Source organism: Megascapheus bottae, chromosome 1 (assembly GCF_031878675.1).
Source record: "Megascapheus bottae isolate mThoBot1 chromosome 1, mThoBot2.hap1, whole genome shotgun sequence".
NCBI lineage: Eukaryota > Metazoa > Chordata > Mammalia > Rodentia > Geomyidae > Megascapheus > Megascapheus bottae.
The window spans coordinates 23,604,740-23,622,945 of NC_143509.1; the positions used below are offsets into that span (position 1 = coordinate 23,604,740).

Genomic DNA, 18,206 nt, shown 5'->3' on the forward strand with positions numbered 1-18,206 from the left:
AGAAACGAGAGAAGCTAAAAAGAAAAAAAATAATAATCTTTTTTGTGGTAAAGGGGATCATGTGGCTCTATCTACATAATGACTTTTATAATCTTAAGAGTTTCTGCTAAATGATAACTGAGTGATTTGAACAGATGTGTCTCAGTATCGCTTTAAGGAAAACATTCTGCCATGTCATCCTGGCATGTCACTATTATTTTTTTTCTGAAAAGTGCTGTGCATAATTTTAGAGCCATGAATAAAATAAGAGCCAGAAGCTAATGTGGGAGGCTTTCCCTGGCACTGAGGACTTTTATTGGAAGAAGGAAAGACCAAATCTGGTCCGGGTTATAGACTCCTGGGTACTTCAGTGTCAGGTGATTTTAGAGGGTGGAAATTTTACTTTTGTCATCATATAGAAATAGGTTTTTGTTTTTTTTTCCAGTCCTGAGCTTAAGCTCAGGGCCTGAGTACTGTCCTTGGATTTTTCTCAAGGCTAGAGCTCTACCACTTGAGCCTCAGCACCACTTCTGGCTTCTTTTTTTTTTTTTTTTTTTTCCTATATATGTGGTACCGTGGAATCGAACCCGGGTCTTCGTGCATGCTAGGCAAGCACTCTACCACTAGGCCAAACTCCTGGCCCAGAAATAGTTTTTGACTCTTCTTCAAACAAAGGCTAGTCAGGTGGTAGAGCACCTGCCTAGCAAGTTCCAGACCTTTGGTTCAAGACCCTCAGTTCAAACTCAGTGAAAGAATAAAAGAAGGAAAGAAAGAGAGAGACAGAGATATAGAGGGAGGCAGGGAGGGAGGGAGGGGAGGAAGGAAGGAAGATTGCTCTTGAACTTGAAATCCTTCTGCTTCAGCTTCCTAAATGCTGAGATAGAACTTGTGTGCTACCATGCCTGGCTGCAGTTTCTCTTCATAGTAAATTGTTATTTCATTACTGATTATTGCTATTGTTATTTCATTGCTGATATAAGGACTGTTTTGGAGGTGGAGTTGTGACTCAGGTGGTAGAACACTAGCTAATGGGCAAAAGCATCAAATATCAGGTTCAAGTCCTGGTCCTGGATGAATTTTTAAAACAAAAAGAAATAAGAAAGGACTATTTTATAAGCAACCATGGCTATCCTGCCCCTTTTCTGTAGGATGAGTAGTCTCCCTCTACATAAGCCTAAGGTCTTGTGTGTCTGATAATAAGAATAAGATGTCACTGTGCAGCTGTTTTACCTATCTTGTGAAAACTTTGAGTGCTTAGAAACTGTACGTATGTATTTTGAAAATATTTTTCTCATAGTTTCACTTCCCTTTTCTGATTCACTCCCCACTAGGTGATTTTTATTTTGGGGACTGATTTTTTTTTTTTAATTTACTAAGCTGATTGTTGCATTCAGTTACATTGTTTGACAGCTCAAGAGCTCAAGGTTCTGGTTCAATCCCTAGCACTACCACAAATTAATAAAATTAATCTAATCTTTTTTTAGTTTTTAGACTGGCTTCCCACCCACCCCCTTTTTCTGGTGCTAACGTTTTGAATGCAGGGCTTTGTGTTTGTTCAACTGGCACTCTACCATTTGATTCAGGCCTCCAGTTTAGCTTTCTTCAGGTTATTTTGGAAATAGAGTCTCATAGGCTTTTCTTCCTAGGCTGGCTTTGAGACCCTTTGGGTCTCAGCCTCTGATTAGCTAGGATTACAAACATGATTTACTAGTGCTTGGCTCCTTTTCTGTTTTTAACACATGTATTATAAAAGGTCTGTTTTAGTGATCTGCAGATTATGTAACTATTCAATGTTCAGTTGTGCTGTTCAACAATTCATTCAGGGTATAGATATATACTAAGAGCCTGTGTTCCAGGCTTGGTGATACAGGCTAGGGATGAAAGCTGAACAATGATCCAGCAGATTTGTGGAATCAGGCATTATGAGCGTGGAATGCACACACTAGTAAACACAAACATACGTGTGCATATGTGTGTGTGCGTGTTTAGCTAAGCTGAATTTGAAGAAAAAAGGTATCTGATGATGCTCAAATTCTTTATCAATTCATTCCTTGTGAATCTCCTCCTCCACATTCTTAATTACTTGATAAAGAATAAAATATGTAATTAACATCTTCATACATTACCTATATAATAATAAAAAAATTAAAAATACATGTATCAGTATTATAAGTGACTAAAAAGGAGAATGAAATACCTTCAGTTGTTTTCTGTGCCTTCTCTGCTCCTGTTTTGGAGAGTAGGCACACATTTATTTTTCAAAGTGGCCCTTCCTAATATAGAGAAGTAGACCATTTCACTTCAGAAAGGGTGAGAATGTTCCAGATAGGTGATGAGCTGTAAGAACCTAAGAACTCTCTTTCTGAATTGTGTACTGCCCTCCTTCTCAGAGCACGCCTTAGGAAGCACAGAAGGAAAGGCAGGCCGTCTCCTTAGGGTGAGCAGCAGTTCATCATGGTTGCTCCCACTCTGAGGGTCTGACTCCTCATCACCACCCCAATTTCTGCCAGGGCCTCCCAGAGGTTGCTCCTTACTGACTATCAGACATATACACTGGGGCCTTGTGTCCATACTTCCTGGGTGGCAGTCGGGGAGGGGCATCATTGACCAAAGCAACATGTGTAATATATTCTGCTTAAAGCAAAAAAAAAAAGCTCACTGGGAAACTTCTTTCCACATAACCAAAGACCCCAAATCCATCTGTAGCTGAACCAGAAATGCCCAGGAGAGAGACTTGTCAGGAAGAAAGAGAACCAAAAGGAAAGAAAAATGGGAGAGATTGTCTGCCACTGGCCTACTGTTGTTCAGCCACTACCACATTTGTCCACAGCACAGATAAGAAAATGACAATACCTAGCCAAACGGATTCTATCTCCTCAAGAGGAACAGCACTGATTCACCCTCTATCCATACAGTCCATTCCATTCTAGACCTTGAGTCTTAGGGAGGGAAGGAAGTATTTGATGGTCCACCCATCAAGGAGACTCACACTTTGTAGTCACACTCTTTGTAAGTCATCTGGCAGGTGACGGGATATCTTTTTTTGTCTAGTTGTAGAATATTTAATTCCGGTAAAATATTGCAGAGTATCTACAAGAAAGACTCTAGTTGATTATTTTTAGCCAGAATCTTGTTTTTCCCCTAACCTCGTCTGTGCCTCTAGTGCAATAGACTGTGACATAGATGTCACTCAACTTCTCTTGGAACAATGCAAAATGTGGAAGTGTTAAAATTCTGTCTTTCTATATAGGCTGTCTAGCCAGTTTTCTAAACGGTTGACCTGTTTTCTGACATTTATGAGTAAACCAACAGGTTCTGTTCAGGAGGTATTCTGTTTGCTGGCACTGTGTCACACGCAGTGTTAGTGCTGTGCCCTGCTTTGATAATAGAACTCCACTGAAGTTTTATGCCACCTGCAAAATAGAGATTACAAGTATTTACAGAAAGCACTGGTACAATTTGATAAATAAGAGCTGAGAACATTTCCCTGATATTTTCAAGCCTTCAACTACAGTCATCTACCTTAGTAACACTTGCTTTTTAAACACCAAAAATAAGAACTAATTTTCGTAAAATAGTAGAAGGAATTTCTATCCATAATAGTTGTGTGTGTGTGTGTGTGTGTGTGTACGTGTGCACACTCATGGCTGGTAATCTACCACTTTGGAGGCACACCCCCAAACCCATAGTAGTTTTTTCTTGTGAGCGGGTAGTTAATTGCTGAAGGAGATGGAAATTACTGTAATCAATTAACATTTGGTTCAGAATCTTTTACTACTCATTGCTTCCTAAATGACCAAATGGCTATTGATACCAATGGCTTACAAAGAAAAATAAAGTTTTGTTTGAAAGAAAATGGATGGAACAGGAAATCATCACAAGAAGTTTAAATAATAAGCCAGATTAAGAAAGACAAATGTGGCCATGTCCTTTTGCATATGCAGAATGTAGACCTACCTTAAAAGAAGTATAGGGCGGGGGGTTCGGCCTAGTGGTACAGTGCTTGCCTAGCATGCACAAAGACCTGGGTTTGATTCCTCAGTACCACATACATAGAAAAAGCCAGAAGTGCTGCTGTGGCTCAAGTGGTAGAGATGTGGCCTTGAGAAAGTCCAAGGACAGTGCTCAGGCCCTGAGCTCAAACCCAGAACTGGCAAAAAAAAAAATTACGAAAGCATCAGGCACTGGTGGTTCATACCTATAATCCTAGCCACTCTGGAGGCTGAGATCTGAGGATCAGCAAAACAAACAAACAAATGCTGAAAGTGGAGCTTTAACTCAAATGTTGAAACACTAGCCTTGAGTGAAAAAGCTGAGACAGTTCAAATATCAGAGCATAGGCACATGTGCATGCACACGTATGTATACACACACACTTAAAGCAATGAATGCTGTTTATGTAGAATATTGAAATGAAAATTATGGATAGAGTGATGTTGGGAGCCAGAGTGGAATCAAACTGTACCTTGATTTGCATCAGACAATGGCTTTATTGTCTTATTGTTTTCTGGCCTTATTCTGTTTAAATGACCTGAGATTTACCATATGAATGTAACACCTGGAAGTTCTTTGGGGCTGGAGAAGGGAGGAAGGGGAGTGGAAAATAAACGCGGCAGTCTTTACCTGGACTGCGGACATCCTGGACCCGGTGTGTCTGTCTCTCTTCTATTTCTTCCTAGTCCTTGCCCCCTATTTCAGGAACCCCAATCTGCAAACCCTGGTTTGCTGCCGGTTGGCCCCGGCAGAGTGAAAGAGGTAAAAGAGAATAGACCTTAATTTTACAGTTTAGGAAAGTATATGGTTAACATTTTGATGGATATTCCCTCTCCCCTTTGCTTGTTTGCTTTTTCTTTCTTTCCTTCTTTCTTTTCTTTCTCTTCCTCTATGTCTTCCTTTCTCCCTCCCTTTTCCCCAATCTGTTTCTGTCTGTCTCTGTGTCTCTCTCTCCGTGTCTGTGTCTGTCTCTGTCTCTCTTTCTCTCCTCAGTGAAGAAAGGAGACAGGAACTTTGCCTTCTTATTAATATGCCAAAGCCTCCTTTTGTTTATGTTCTAAACAATGAACATCTAGGAAACCCAGCCAGTGGTTTTCATGCCTACAAACACTTTCTGTGGCTAAAGTTGGAGGGGAAAAAAAGCAGAAAAACCCAATAAGGAATTACAGGAAAAATTCCTTTATGTGTGTGGCTTTTATTAGTTCTGAGTCTCAGATGATTGTGGTAATTCTGTCCAAAATTCCTTTCCTTGTTTTGTGACTTTAATCTTTATTGTATCATTGCTGAAACATTCCCATGTTTCAAGGTTACAAGCAGAGAACTGGTCTTTCTTTGCTTGTGAACAATGACATTTATTAAAACCAGAGCAAAAGAAAAAACAGGGCATAGTGTCAGATACTAAGCTCGGTCCGTAATTGCGGCTACTCAGGAGGCTGGCATCTGAGGATTTAGGTTAGAAGATAGCCCAGGTAGGAAATTTCGTGAGATTCTTGTTGTTGGTTAGGTAGCAAAAAGCCTGAGGCAGAGCTATGGTTCAAATGGTAGAGACCAACCTTGAACACAAAAGTTAAGGGACAATTGGGAGAGAGTGAGGGAAAGGTGACCATGTCCAAACACAAAAATACACTCATTTGACTTATGGAAGTGTAATCCCTCTGTCCATCTTCTTTACAATAACAATAAAAATTAATTTTTAAAAAGCTAAGAGAACACAGAGAAACACATTTCTACGGGAAAATGATTGGCAGTTCAAGTGTCTTGGTTTAACAGAGTGTGAACAGTCACCACCCACCCACTCTTGTCCTGACTCAAAGACATTTTAAACCCCACACTGCCTCCTTGAGAACATTTAGAGATGAGATGTTTCTGGTGTGATCTGGTCTGTGCTGAGATACCTCTTCCCTGATCCTGGGAAGCTGGCTGGTCTACTAGAGTACCCAGAGGCTCTGGAACTTTCCAACCTCTAGAGCACCTGCTTTTTTCCAAACAGGACAAGCTTGTTTTTTTTTCACTGGGGATGACATGCCTGTCATCTTACTCAGTTCTCTGACCTGGGGGATTGTGTCACTATGCTAGTACACTACAGTGCCAGATCTGGCTGGATAGAACATCTCCGGTTCCCAGGATTAAAGCCAGACTGGAAACCAGCTGGAGTGTGCTGTACTCTGGAATGCTCCTGCTCGTATCCTCAGTGGGCATTGTCCACGACTTGCTCCTTAGAGTTTTCTTGTCTCCAGTGACATTGGCTGGTGCCCTACTGCTCTTCACATTTTGTGTTTTATATTTAAATTTTATAATTAAAAATAGGGCATATGGTTACATGGCTTGAAAAAATAATACAGTTGAAAGATCTCTGTTCCAATCCTGTCCTGTAGCCATTAAAAATCCTTATGGGACAGGCAGAAAACAAAACAAAACAAAACAGAACAGAACAGAACTCCTGACTCATCCCCTTGTGTATTAGTCAGTTTTCTGTTACTATAACAAAAGACCTGACGCAGCTTACTTAAGAAGTAAAGAGAAGCTATTTAGCTCTCAGTTTTGGAAGTTCAAAGTTCCAGGTAGAATATAGTGGGTAGGGCATTGGTTTGGTACCTAGAGAGAGTGGATGGCACTGCATCCTGATGTACTTCATCCCAAAATGAAGTTGAGGGACCCATGTCCCAGAGTCCCCTTTAAAAGCAATGAACTAAGAAACGTCTATTAGATCTTGCTTAAAATCCACATCATTTCCCAATGCCATCATTCAAGGGAACAGATTTTAACAAAGGGACCTCTGGAAGACATTCATCCTCCAAACCATTTCACCCTTTTGTGCAACTCAACATATACAGAGCAGACCACGCAGAGGTTATTGTAAATCATTTCCCGTAATGCTTCAACACTCCTTTTAAGAGTTAGATATTATGCCTTTATATTTAAGTGTCATGATTTATAATCATTTACTGATAGACTTAGCATTGTTCTAACTCAACCAATACAGTAGCATAGTACTATCTCAAGACAAGTATGAGTGAAGTTCTCTGATTGTCAAAAGATGAATGCAGATATTCACTGATCTTATTGGAACAAAGATCACCTCATGAATTGAGCAGCAGCTAGAACTAGAAGAGACTCAGAGGGCTCTGATCTATTGTAGCAGGGCAGGTAGTGAGCTGATATAACTGATGCAGAAGTAACACAAAATAGATTTTAGAAAATAAATTTTACTGATAGGCAGATGGCACATCAAAGTTAACTGGCATTTGTCTACCCCATTTTCTTTACTTCTTCATTCCTTCTCCAGCTTTTACTTTGGAAATATTATCAGACTAACTTAGAAAAATCACAAAAATGGCACGACGAATCCTCATATGATCTTCACCCAGTTTCTACAAATGTTACCATTTTATGTAAGTACAATTTATATAACTACCATTTTATCTGCCAAATGGCAAATTTTCTCTTTTACCTAACTTTCATCCAGGAAATGGCAGTGTTAAGCCCAGTGGTCATAAGAAAAGAATTCCCTAACCCCCTTAGAGAGAACTGGATATATATATATATATATTGGTGGGACATGGGGCTTGAACTCTGGGCCTGGGCACTGTTTCTGAGCTCCTGGGCCTGGGGGCTGTCCCTGAGCTCTTTAGCTCAAGGCTACCACCCTACCCCTGAGTTGCAGCCCCACTTTCCATTTTCTAGTGATTAATTGGAGATAAAAATCCCAGGTTTCTAGTGCCTGAGCTGGCTTTGAACCTCAGATCTCAGCCTCCTGAGTAACTAGAATTACAGGCGTGAGCCACTGTGCCCAGCTCTGGTCATATTTTTACCAGGGCAGATTTAACAAATTACTTTCACATTCAATTTATTTTATGTAATAAAATAAATGCTGAGGGTTTCGAATCTGCTAAAAAAGAAATCTGAAGAATCATACATGTGGCTGATCAAAGGAGAAATTTGCTTGTCCAGCCTTAAATTCAAGAATACAGGCATTTCTGTTCATCAGTATATTTTTTCATTCTTTATACTAAGTAAGAGAATTTTGTGCAGCCACAGTTTTTAAGTTTTGTTTCCAACTTTTCTTTTTCTATTTTTAAAATTATCCTTAAGTAGTGGACACAGGGATTTCAATTCCACGTGTCAGTTTATGTGTACAACGTGTCTTGATCAATGTCACATCTTCTGTCCTTCTTTCCTATCTCTCCTAATCCAATCCATCCCCTCAACTTACCTGGTTCCATTTCATATATATACATTGAGTATTATGACTGTATCCACCCAGCCCCTCTAAATAATTGTGTACATATATACATACATATTAGATAGATAGACAGACAGACAGATATCAAGTTAAAATGTGGTCTCAAGGAGTCATATGCATGGTTCCATAAGAGTGTACAAAGGTAGGAATGCTATGAGGTTATGCTGAAGAGAATTAGTAGTGTTGAGTATGGTCACGGGCACACAGCAGCAGATGCAAAGCTAGGGCTCCACTTCCCAGCCTCCCTCTAACTCTAGTTCGGATTCATTACCTGCCCGGGAAGGATTTTAGGAGCATGCCAATGATGAGGAGGCCATCTTTACTGCTGCTGCTGGATAACAAGGTCACAGAGACAGGGTATTCCTGTAGCTTTAATGCCCCCTGTTTCTGTGTTACTGACGTTTGAACTCAGGGCCTCACACATGTTTTGCAGGCACTCCTACTAGCCATTCTACCAGCCCTGTTTACATTATTTTCAAGATTGGTTGTGTATGCCTTAGCTAACCTAGACAATGATTCTCTTTTGTCACTGGGAAGTCGCCCACTACCACAATCAGCTATTGGTTGAGATGGAATCTTATGAACTTTCCTGAGGAGGTTGGTCTTTCGTCACACTCCGCCAATCTCTACCTCCCAAGTAGCTAGGATTACAGGCTTGAGCTATCACCTTCCATTTAGAATCTATCCCTGATCTTTGTGGAAGTAAAAGCAAACGCAACAGTATTGGCAAGAACTTTCTGCTCCTTCCCTTCTGGCATTGGATCAAAGCCTTCTTAGCTGTTTCCTGCACTCCTGATTCCCCAAAGGTAGAGGTCATCCTGGCTGGTCCATGCTACAGTGTCTGGCAGTCATTTAATCAGGCCCGGCTTGGAGCCTATTCTTCCAGTCTTCCAGTAGTTTTAGAAGCATCTTAATTAGAGTTAAATATCCATATTTGTTTCACTTTTGTGGCCCTGAATTTTGGCTAAGATAGAATAAAAACATGGGAACCTTATGGAATGACTCCACTAATTATTCTAGTTGAAATGAAAGTATCATTTCTGTGAAGCAAACAAAGTGATTTTGTTGGTGGTAGTGGTGGTCATTGGGCTTGAATTCAGGGCCTGGGTGCTGTCTCTGAGCGTTTCTGCTCAAGGCTAGTGCTCTACCACTTCGAGCCACAGTTCTACTTCTGGTTTTCTGGTGTTTTTTTTGGAAATAAGAGCCTCACAGACTTTTCCACTCAGGCTGGCTTTGAACCATGATCCTCAGATCTCTGCCTCCTGCGTAGTTAGGATTACAGGCATGAGCCGCCAGCACCCAGCTTAAACGAAGTGATTTTTATGCCTGTAGTCTAATAATAGTTGCTCAAATTTATACATTCTAGTTTTTCACAACATAATATCTGCTTTTCAATGGTATATATTCATCTTTTTGAGTTGTTTAATGGATGTCTAAAGAATGGACTCCTTTATAATATTAACCCAAATTTCAAATAAAATTAGGTTTTTTAATGTGTATTAAGTAATTTTGCTTTAAATTTTTTTCTCCCATGTACTAAATCACTAGTATTATTGACTCCATATATTTTAATGTTTTAATTAAAAACTGTGCTAGGAAACTTCTGAGTTAGAAGCCAGCTTGAAAAAGAGAAAATCAGTTTGAATTACATGGCAAAACCCTAACTTCCCCTCAGATAAAAGCAAATGGTAAAATATAAAAAGGCTTGATTATACATCCCTATATATTTTTGTCATACATATATGTTTAACACATGAGAGGCAGAGAAATATAATTTGAAACAAAAAACTGAGTATCTCAGCTTCCCTATTGCATAGATCTGATCAATTTGTCCCAATTGATCCACTTCCCCTTGAGACAGCAAACTCCAGGAAACTGAATTCGATTCTTCCAGTTATCCAAAAAGGGATTCCAGAGTGGAGAAACCTTTGGCATACCACAGTAATGAGCTAGTTAATTTATCAAATATATTTAGAGGGGTTCAGGTTTTCTACGTTATAAAACTAGAGAAATGATAAACTTTGGAGGCCATCCTATGGAGAAGTGACAGAACCCAGAGACAGAGATTCAGAGAAGTAGGAAATGTTCTAGAGAGAGAAAAAACTAGAGGAATACAGGTAGGCAGGGGAAGTGGGAACAGCCATGGAGAAGGCTTAAGCCAAAGAGGAATTAGGAGGAAAAAAAAAATCAAAAGATTGTAGTGTCCCATGAGAAGGTTAAGAGATATCCCAGATTCTTAGATTTAAATATCCATGTGTCATGACTGAGAGAAGGAAAGCATGTCCCTCATCCTCTGAAGCCTTCCAATGGGGAATGTGAAGAAATGTGAATTTAAGGGGCCGGGAGTTTGGCCTAGTGGTTAAAGTGCTTGCCTAGCATGCATGAAAACCCGGGTTCGATTCCTTGGCACCACATACATAGAAAAAAGCCGGAAGTGGTGCTGAGGCTCAAGTGGTAGAGCTCTAGCCTTGAGAAAGTCCAAGGACATTGCTCAGGCCCTGAGCTCAAGCCCAGGACTGGCAAAAAAAAAAAAAAGAAAGAAAAAAAAAAGAAATGTGAATTTAATTATGAATCAAACTGACCAAAGACAGACCAACGGAAGAAAAGCACACAAATTCAATTTGATGTTAATTTCTTGAAATGTCCTCATAGGCTTGTGTGTTGAACACTTAATCTCCAGCTGGCGACACCTCTGGTGGGAAGATTTTAAAAACTTTACTAAATGGGGACTAGCTGAAGGAAATATAAGGTATGCCTTTAATGTTAGATCTGCTCTCCAATTCTTTCTTCCAGGTTGGTTTCCTGTCTTCCATGAAGCCAGTAGCCTCCTCCACCATACTTTTCTGCTGCCATGTTCAACCAAAGTACATGGGGACAAGTGACCCTGGAGTTAACTTTCTGGAACCATGAGCCAGTGCAAATCACTCTTCTCTCTTATCCTCTGAAGTGATGACAAAGCTAAGGAATACAGAAAACTGGTACCAGAGATGTGTGGCCATTGTCTGTTTCATTCCTCCTAAAACATAAACTCAATGAGGGCAAAGATGCTGCCTTCTGAATCACTACTACATCCTGGAATGCCTACAGCAAGGACTGGCAATAAGCCTTCAAGACGGACATGGAATGAATACATCTCTTCTTGTTCTAAAAGCAACTCAATTACAGTCTCTAGTAAATACTAGAGAAAGGAAGTGAGGCAGGTCTTCTCATTCAGAAGAGAAATAACATTCCAAAGAAAGGAATGAGATTTCAAATTGAGAAATCAGAGCAAGATTTCAGCAAAATGAGAGGAGAAACACCTCTCACTACCACCATCAAAGATACAGATGCAGTGGTGGGAAGAGGAATTGAGGTAAATGTAAGGGAGATGTAAAGGAGATAGATTAAAAATATTAGCCACTATTCATGCTGCTAAACACAATAGGGAATCAGGGGAGGGTTTGAAACAAGGGAGATGACCTAGAATGTAAAGAGTGTAGAAACTATTGCAGTAATTGTCAGGCAGGTGACAATAAAGATTTGGTGAATGCTGTAGCAATAGGGATGATGAGGAAGGAAAGAATTCCAAACATCTCAGTTGTAGAATCAGTAGGTCTGGTGAGTGAGTGACAGAAAGACATGGTTAGAATATTTCTAATGTTTCTAGCATGGGCAGCTGAATGAATAATGATGTAGTCATCAGAGTTCAAAAACATAGTTGGAGGGTTTGCTGGGGGAAATGGTGATTTTTAAGTTAGACATCTAGACATCCAGAAAGAGTTGGAAATGAACTTTGAAGTCATATTTTGGGATTAAGTTTATAAGCATGAAAGAGACTTCCCAGAATGTACAAAGAAAAATGAAGTAAGTTGAGAATGGCAGCATGGTGGGTCAGTTTTCTAGGATTTGGAGTGCGGAAAAGGCTCTTACTAATGATCGATTTATCTTGTGGAAACCACGAATCGTGCCTTGGCAGAATTCTGGAAGAGAACTATGTATATCCAAAGCTTTCATCCCATGGTTTTAAGCTTATGTATGAGCTGCAATGCATATGCATGAAGCCTTTGGTAGGAGCTTAGTACGAAAAGGTCAGGCCAAGGAAGCCGGGGTTTCCATCGCACAGGCGCCTCAGCTGGATTAGAGCTCAGAGGTTTCCTACCTCTAAGGCAAAGTCCTAGCAGAAAACTGACCACTATGAGGTACCTGGGAGGAGAGAGGACCCACCATGACTCCTGGAGTGGGACCAGGAAGAGGGGGTTGGTCCCAGCATTCTGCCCCACTAACAAGCACTGGACTGGGAGTTGCCTACAGCCTTCATCCCCCGTGCTCCAGCCTCTTCCCCTTTCCCGCTGCGGGACCACAGGGCCTCCTGGATTAAGGCGGGCGGGGAGCAGCGGCGTGGGACTGGATAGCTCCCCGCCGTGCGCGGGCCTCGCCTCCGTGGGTCGGCGGGTGGCTCTGCCCACGTTTCCCAGATGGAACCCCCCGACCTTCCACGGAGGCAGCCCGGCGCTGGCTGTGAACGCAACCAGGATGGCCCTGGAGGCCGGCTCGGCAGGCCCCCGTCGCCCTCGAGGGAAGGCCCCACCCCGGAGCCAGGCCCCCCACGGCATTCCGCCCCTTCACAGGTGATTCAGAGGCTCCGTCGAGCTTGAGACTCGAGGCCCTCGGGCTCCGCGCTCCACCGCGCCCCTTCCTCCCGGCCCTCAACCGGGCTCCACTCCCCGGCCACCTCCGAAGCTCGGACCGAGGCGGGGTGACGAGAGCGCGCCGCGCAGCCCCTCGAGCCCCTCGGCCTCCCGCTCCCCGCCCCCCGCCCCGCGGGCTGGTTACATAACGGGCCGCGCGCCGCGTTCTCGCGAGATTTCCATCGCGGGGCTCTTCCCCCCCCCCTTCCACTCCACGTCAGAAGGAATCGGGCGGAGCGGCCAACATGGCGGAACGCAGGCGACACAAGAAGCGGATCCAGGTAGCGAAGTCAACCCCGGGGGGAGGGGATAAGGGGCTTCGGCGTGCTGGAAAGTCGAGGAAGCGGGAGGAGCCCGCCGAGCGGCCAGCGCGGGGACGGGGTGGGCTCCCGCCGCGGGGCCGCGGGCGGCGCCGCCGAGGCGGCCTGAGGGCCGAGGGGGTGCGGCGGTGGCGGCGGGGGCCGGCGGAGGGCGGCGGCGGGGGGCGCCGGGACCGGGGACGGGACGGCGTGGCCGGCGCGGGGAGGCCCCGCCCGGGACCTCCGCTCCCCCGCCCGCCCTGTCGCCGTAGCCGGCCCGCAGCGGAGGCCACGGTCGCCGGGGTGGAAGCAGGCGGAGGACCGGCCCCAAGCCGCCGGGTCTTTGTGCCCCGAGTCCGGGTCCGAGGATCCGGACTGGGTTCGCCGCCGTCGGGGGGTGGAGTGGGACCGGCCGCGGGCTCCGCAGCCAGATGTTTACCCGCGCCGGCCTTGCTCCCGCCTCCATATTTATAACTTTAATCGTCCATTTGAAGCTTGCCGCCTTTCTCCCCGGTGTCGCGGTGTAAACAAACCCAGCCCCGCCGGTGCTGCGGGGAGCGAGCTGGTGGCGGCCCCGAACCCTTCTTTTCCTCACGCCAGTTTGTCACCCGCATAGCCTACATAACATCCCTCCCTCACCCCCACGTGAATGTCACTTGTGCGTTTCTGCCCGGCAGTTTTCTCTCTATTGTTCATGGGGGCTTTATTTATTTATTTATTTTGCCACAGGGATTGGGGGGGGGGGGGGAGGACGACCAAGTTTAGACAAGTCTTAAAACCGGGGGTTAAGATTAGTACAAGTTTCAAACAGTTCCTAATCATTTCAAGACTTAGCTTGAGGTAGGGAGACTATGAGAGTTTATGTTGAAGTTTGTCCAATTCATACTTCACTGCTTAGCTTTACCCGGGACATTACAGTTTTAGGCTTTTTAAAACATTAGTTTCAACTGCTCTTTAATAATGCTAAAAAAAAAAACGGGTGGTATATTTCGCTTTTAGAATAGCTGCTTATATTTCAAGTGTTTACGGAACAGAATGGTAAAGAAAGAGGCTAGTATAGTATTTTTAGCGATGGTGGTCAAGAGCAAAAACTTAAACCAGAATATGCCTGTTCGTACCCTAGCTTCATCAATTAATAGCTTCTCTCCCAAGATAAAGAATTTAGTTTGGCTTACTAGGTTTTTTTTATTATTATTATTAAGTACTGATTAATTAACAGCTCTCTCAGTAAATAAATGATTGGGTTGTGAATTACATGATGTGTAGCTGAGTACCTTCTGTTATTTATTTGAGAATACGATTGTAAGAAATCAGCGTGCCATACTAACAAATAAATGATTTTCTTATTTCCCAAGTTTTCTAAATGATTCTCTAGAATGCGGGAGATGATGGAGTCCGACTTTTATGCATTCTAATAAATTAATAAAAATACAGTGCTCTAGGGAATTCTTCACTTTTCCTTTCTTGTAGAGATTCAGAAACTGACTGGCAACACTTGAAATAAAAAGATCACATGCATGACAAAGTTCAGACTTTGTTGCAGAAAAGATTTCTATCTTAGGACTTAAAGGCAAAAGGCTCTACAATATCAACTGAATTTCCTGTCCTTTGTTACTTGATGCTTCATGTTTAGAAAGGATTTTTAATAGAATCAGGGACCTTGGGTTACTCTTTGTACATTTGGAGGGAAGGGGTGTTGGATACAAACAAGTTCAGGTTGAAAAAAGTAGCACTCTCCCCCCCCCCCCATACAAGGAAAAAGCAAGAGAACTTCTAAATTGTCATGCAATTTTTTTCTTGAAATCAAATTACTGGCCAAATGAGAGTAATGAAACATTTGTAAATAATTTTAGTTATTTAAGAACTAGAGTTGTAGGTGTTTTTAAGGAAAAAGGTAACTTTGTAACTTAAAGTGTTGTTTTTCTGGAAGCATTGATTGAAAATCCTGTGTATGGTAAAATTAACAAATTGAAAAGGATCCAGTAGAATGAATCCTTTTTTGTAAATTTAGTGTGATGTGAAAGTAGATCGAGTTGTGGGTCTAGAGTTTACTAATCTCACCAGCAGCCTCATTTTACAGATAAATGGAGGTCCAGGGAAGTTATGTAACTTGACCTAGGGTCACTGGTGAAGACAAGCTATCTTTGAACTTCCAACCTTTTTATTTTTTTTATACTTCTAGTCAAATTGAATGTCTGGGTCACTACTGATAAAAAGTTTATTCTAAATACTTCTTTTGTGGGGGGGCAATCTTGGAGCTTGAACTCATCCTGGGCACTGTCCTTGGACACTTTTTGCTCAATATTAACACTGCCACTTGAGCTACAGCACCACTTCCAGCTTTTCCTGTGTATGTGGTACAGAGGAATTGGACCTAGGGCCTCGTGCATGCTAGGCAAGCACTCTACCAGTAATTTATGCTCCTTTGCCTATTCTGAAATACTTTAATCCTGAATTCTTTATATTAATCATTGTAATTTTTTTTCCCAGTCTTGGGGCTTGCACTCTGCCTGAGCACTGTACTTGGGCTTTCCTCAAGGCTAGGGCTCTACCACTGGAGCCAGAGCACCACTTTCAGCTTTTTTTATGGGGTACCAAGGAATTGAACCTGGGTCTTCACTCATGCTAGGCAAGCACTACCACTAGGCCAAATTTCCCACCCTAATCTTTGAGATTTAAAGACAAGATAACTTGCCCCTGCTTCAGAGAGTCATCCCATCTAGAATTCTGCTATGTTTACAATATCCAGTTGAGTTTGATGATATTTAAATGATTATACCTTAGATCTTTTAATAAGTTTTTTTGTATCTAGTTGCCTTCCTGGCAGTAAAGTCCTGAAATACCATGGGTTAATGCGGTTAATTTCAGGAAAGGGGGAAAAAGAGAAATTTAGGGCAGGTCTGAGACAAGAGAAAGGACACAGAAAAGCTGCCCTGAGACAGAAAAATCCCTCCCTCTCCATAACCCTGACAGGCTTAATGAGGGCTTTGTCCTTGTATAAAAGCTTGTCACTACAGAGAGAATATGGTAGGAATGATTTAGAGGTATTACAGCAAAGTGTTGTAATCAAGGTACAGAGTTTTGAGCAATTGATTTATCTGCTGATCCCTTCACTTTTACTTCTGTAGAACTTGTTCACATTTCACAGGTGTTTCATACTGCTATTTTGTATTTTGTCTATAAATTTGCGACTTAAAAAACTGAGACTTGGGGCCTGGAGTTTAGCCTAGTGGTAGAGTGCTTGCCTAGCATGCACGAAGACCCGGGTTCTATTCCTTGGTACTACATACTTAGAAAAAGCCAGAAGTGGTGCTGAGGCTCAAGTGGTAGAGTTCTAGCCTTGAGAAAAATCCAAGGACAGTCCTCTGGCCCTGAGCTTAAGCCGGGACTGGCCAAAAAAAAAAAACCAAAAAGAACAAAAACTGAGACTTGGGCCTGGAGTTTGGCCTAGTGGTAGAGTGCTTACCTAGTATGCACAAAGACCCGGGTTGGATTCCTCGGTACCACATACATAGAAAAAAGCTGGCAATGGTACTGTTGCCCAAGTGGTAGAGCTCTAGCCTTGAGAAAACCCAAGGAGAGTGCTCAGGCTCTGAGTTCAAGGCCTAGGACTGGGGGGGGGGGGTGAGGGGCGGAGCCTGAGACCTTTTCTTTCTTGTTCAACTCAACTAAGCTTATTATTACTTTTTTTTTTTTAATTTTTAGCCAGTCCTGGGTTTGAGCTCAGGGCCCGAGCACTGTCCTTGGACTTTCTTAAGGCTAGAGCTCTACCACTTGAGTCTCAGCACCACTTCCAGCTTTTTTCTATGTATGTGGTACCGAGGAATCCAACCCAGGTCTTTGTGCATGCTAGGCAAGCACTCTACCACTAGGCCAAACTCCTGATCCCTAAACTTATTTTTATTATAGTTTATGAGAAATCATGTAAGATCAGATCCATGTAAGATCAGATCAGTGATTTACTCTGGATGTAATTTTTCCTCAAAAAATGGCTAAATAGAAATAGTAACCTCTTTCATTTTGTAAGTGTCAATGTTTTCAAGTAAAATGGTATTTGTTTCAGCAATTTCATGAGTGTTTTAACCAAAGTTTCAGTTTAAATAATTTGGATTATGATTTGCATCATTCAGCAGATAGGTATTTGAAAACAAAGAAAGGCAGTCCACCTTAGTGTCCTCATTCCAAGCAGTTATGTTCATTAGGCCAAAAAGTTCTTTCCACTCATGAGAGTTGATGAGCTAGTTCATCTTATGTTAGTTGCTGCTAGTATTCTCAAAACAAATCAAAGACGCCTGGAAAAGTTGGGGAAATAATCGGTTCACATTAAAAGGGAACAAAGAAGGAAGGAACATTCCCTAGGTGGTAGGGAAATTGTGGCAGGAAGGACATTCATTTGACATCTCCTGTGTGTTAGGCTCTCAGGGTACTTTTCTGCCACAGTCTTCATTTCTATTTCTAGAACTCTGATAGATGACACAAATTATATTATTTTCAGTATGGATCATTGTGCCCTATTTGTAGCTACAGTGTTTAGGCTCATTATTCAGTTTACTTAAAACTTACTCATCTTAGGCTGGGGGTTTGACCTAGTGATAGAGTGCTTGCCTAGCATGCACAAAGACCCGGGCTGGATTCCTCGGTACCACATACATAGAAAAAGGGCTGGAAGTGGTGCTGTGGCTCAAATGGTAGAGCTCTAGCCTTGAGGAAAGTCCCAGGACAGTGCTTGGGCCCTGAGTTCAAGCCCCACAACTGGAAAACAAAACAAACAAAAAACCCTCATCTTGGCAAGGAATGTGGTTTCGTGGTATAATGCTTGTCTTGCATACACGAAGCCCTGGGCTCGATTCCTTAGTACCACATAAACACATACAAAGAATGATAATAATTGTTTTTAATTTACTTTTAGAATTCAGCCCCTGTTGTTTTCCATCTATTCCATTCCCATTGATAGCCTCATTCCTACTCTGTGTTCATCTAAAATGTTTCTTTCTACTTTCGGAAAAGAGTGATGGCCTCTCTTGA

General features: G+C 42.4%; 1 protein-coding gene across 1 annotated transcript in view; it reads left to right on the forward strand.

The window, feature by feature from the left end:
• The first annotated feature begins 13,058 nt into the window (after positions 1-13,058).
• The window catches only part of Sec62 (SEC62 preprotein translocation factor), a 28,114-nt gene continuing 22,966 nt past the window's right edge, over positions 13,059-18,206 (forward strand). The window contains exon 1 of the mRNA XM_090338649.1: positions 13,059-13,163. Coding sequence (XP_090194775.1) covers positions 13,128-13,163 — 36 coding nt within the window. The 5' untranslated portion in view covers positions 13,059-13,127. The remainder of the gene's footprint in view (positions 13,164-18,206) is intronic.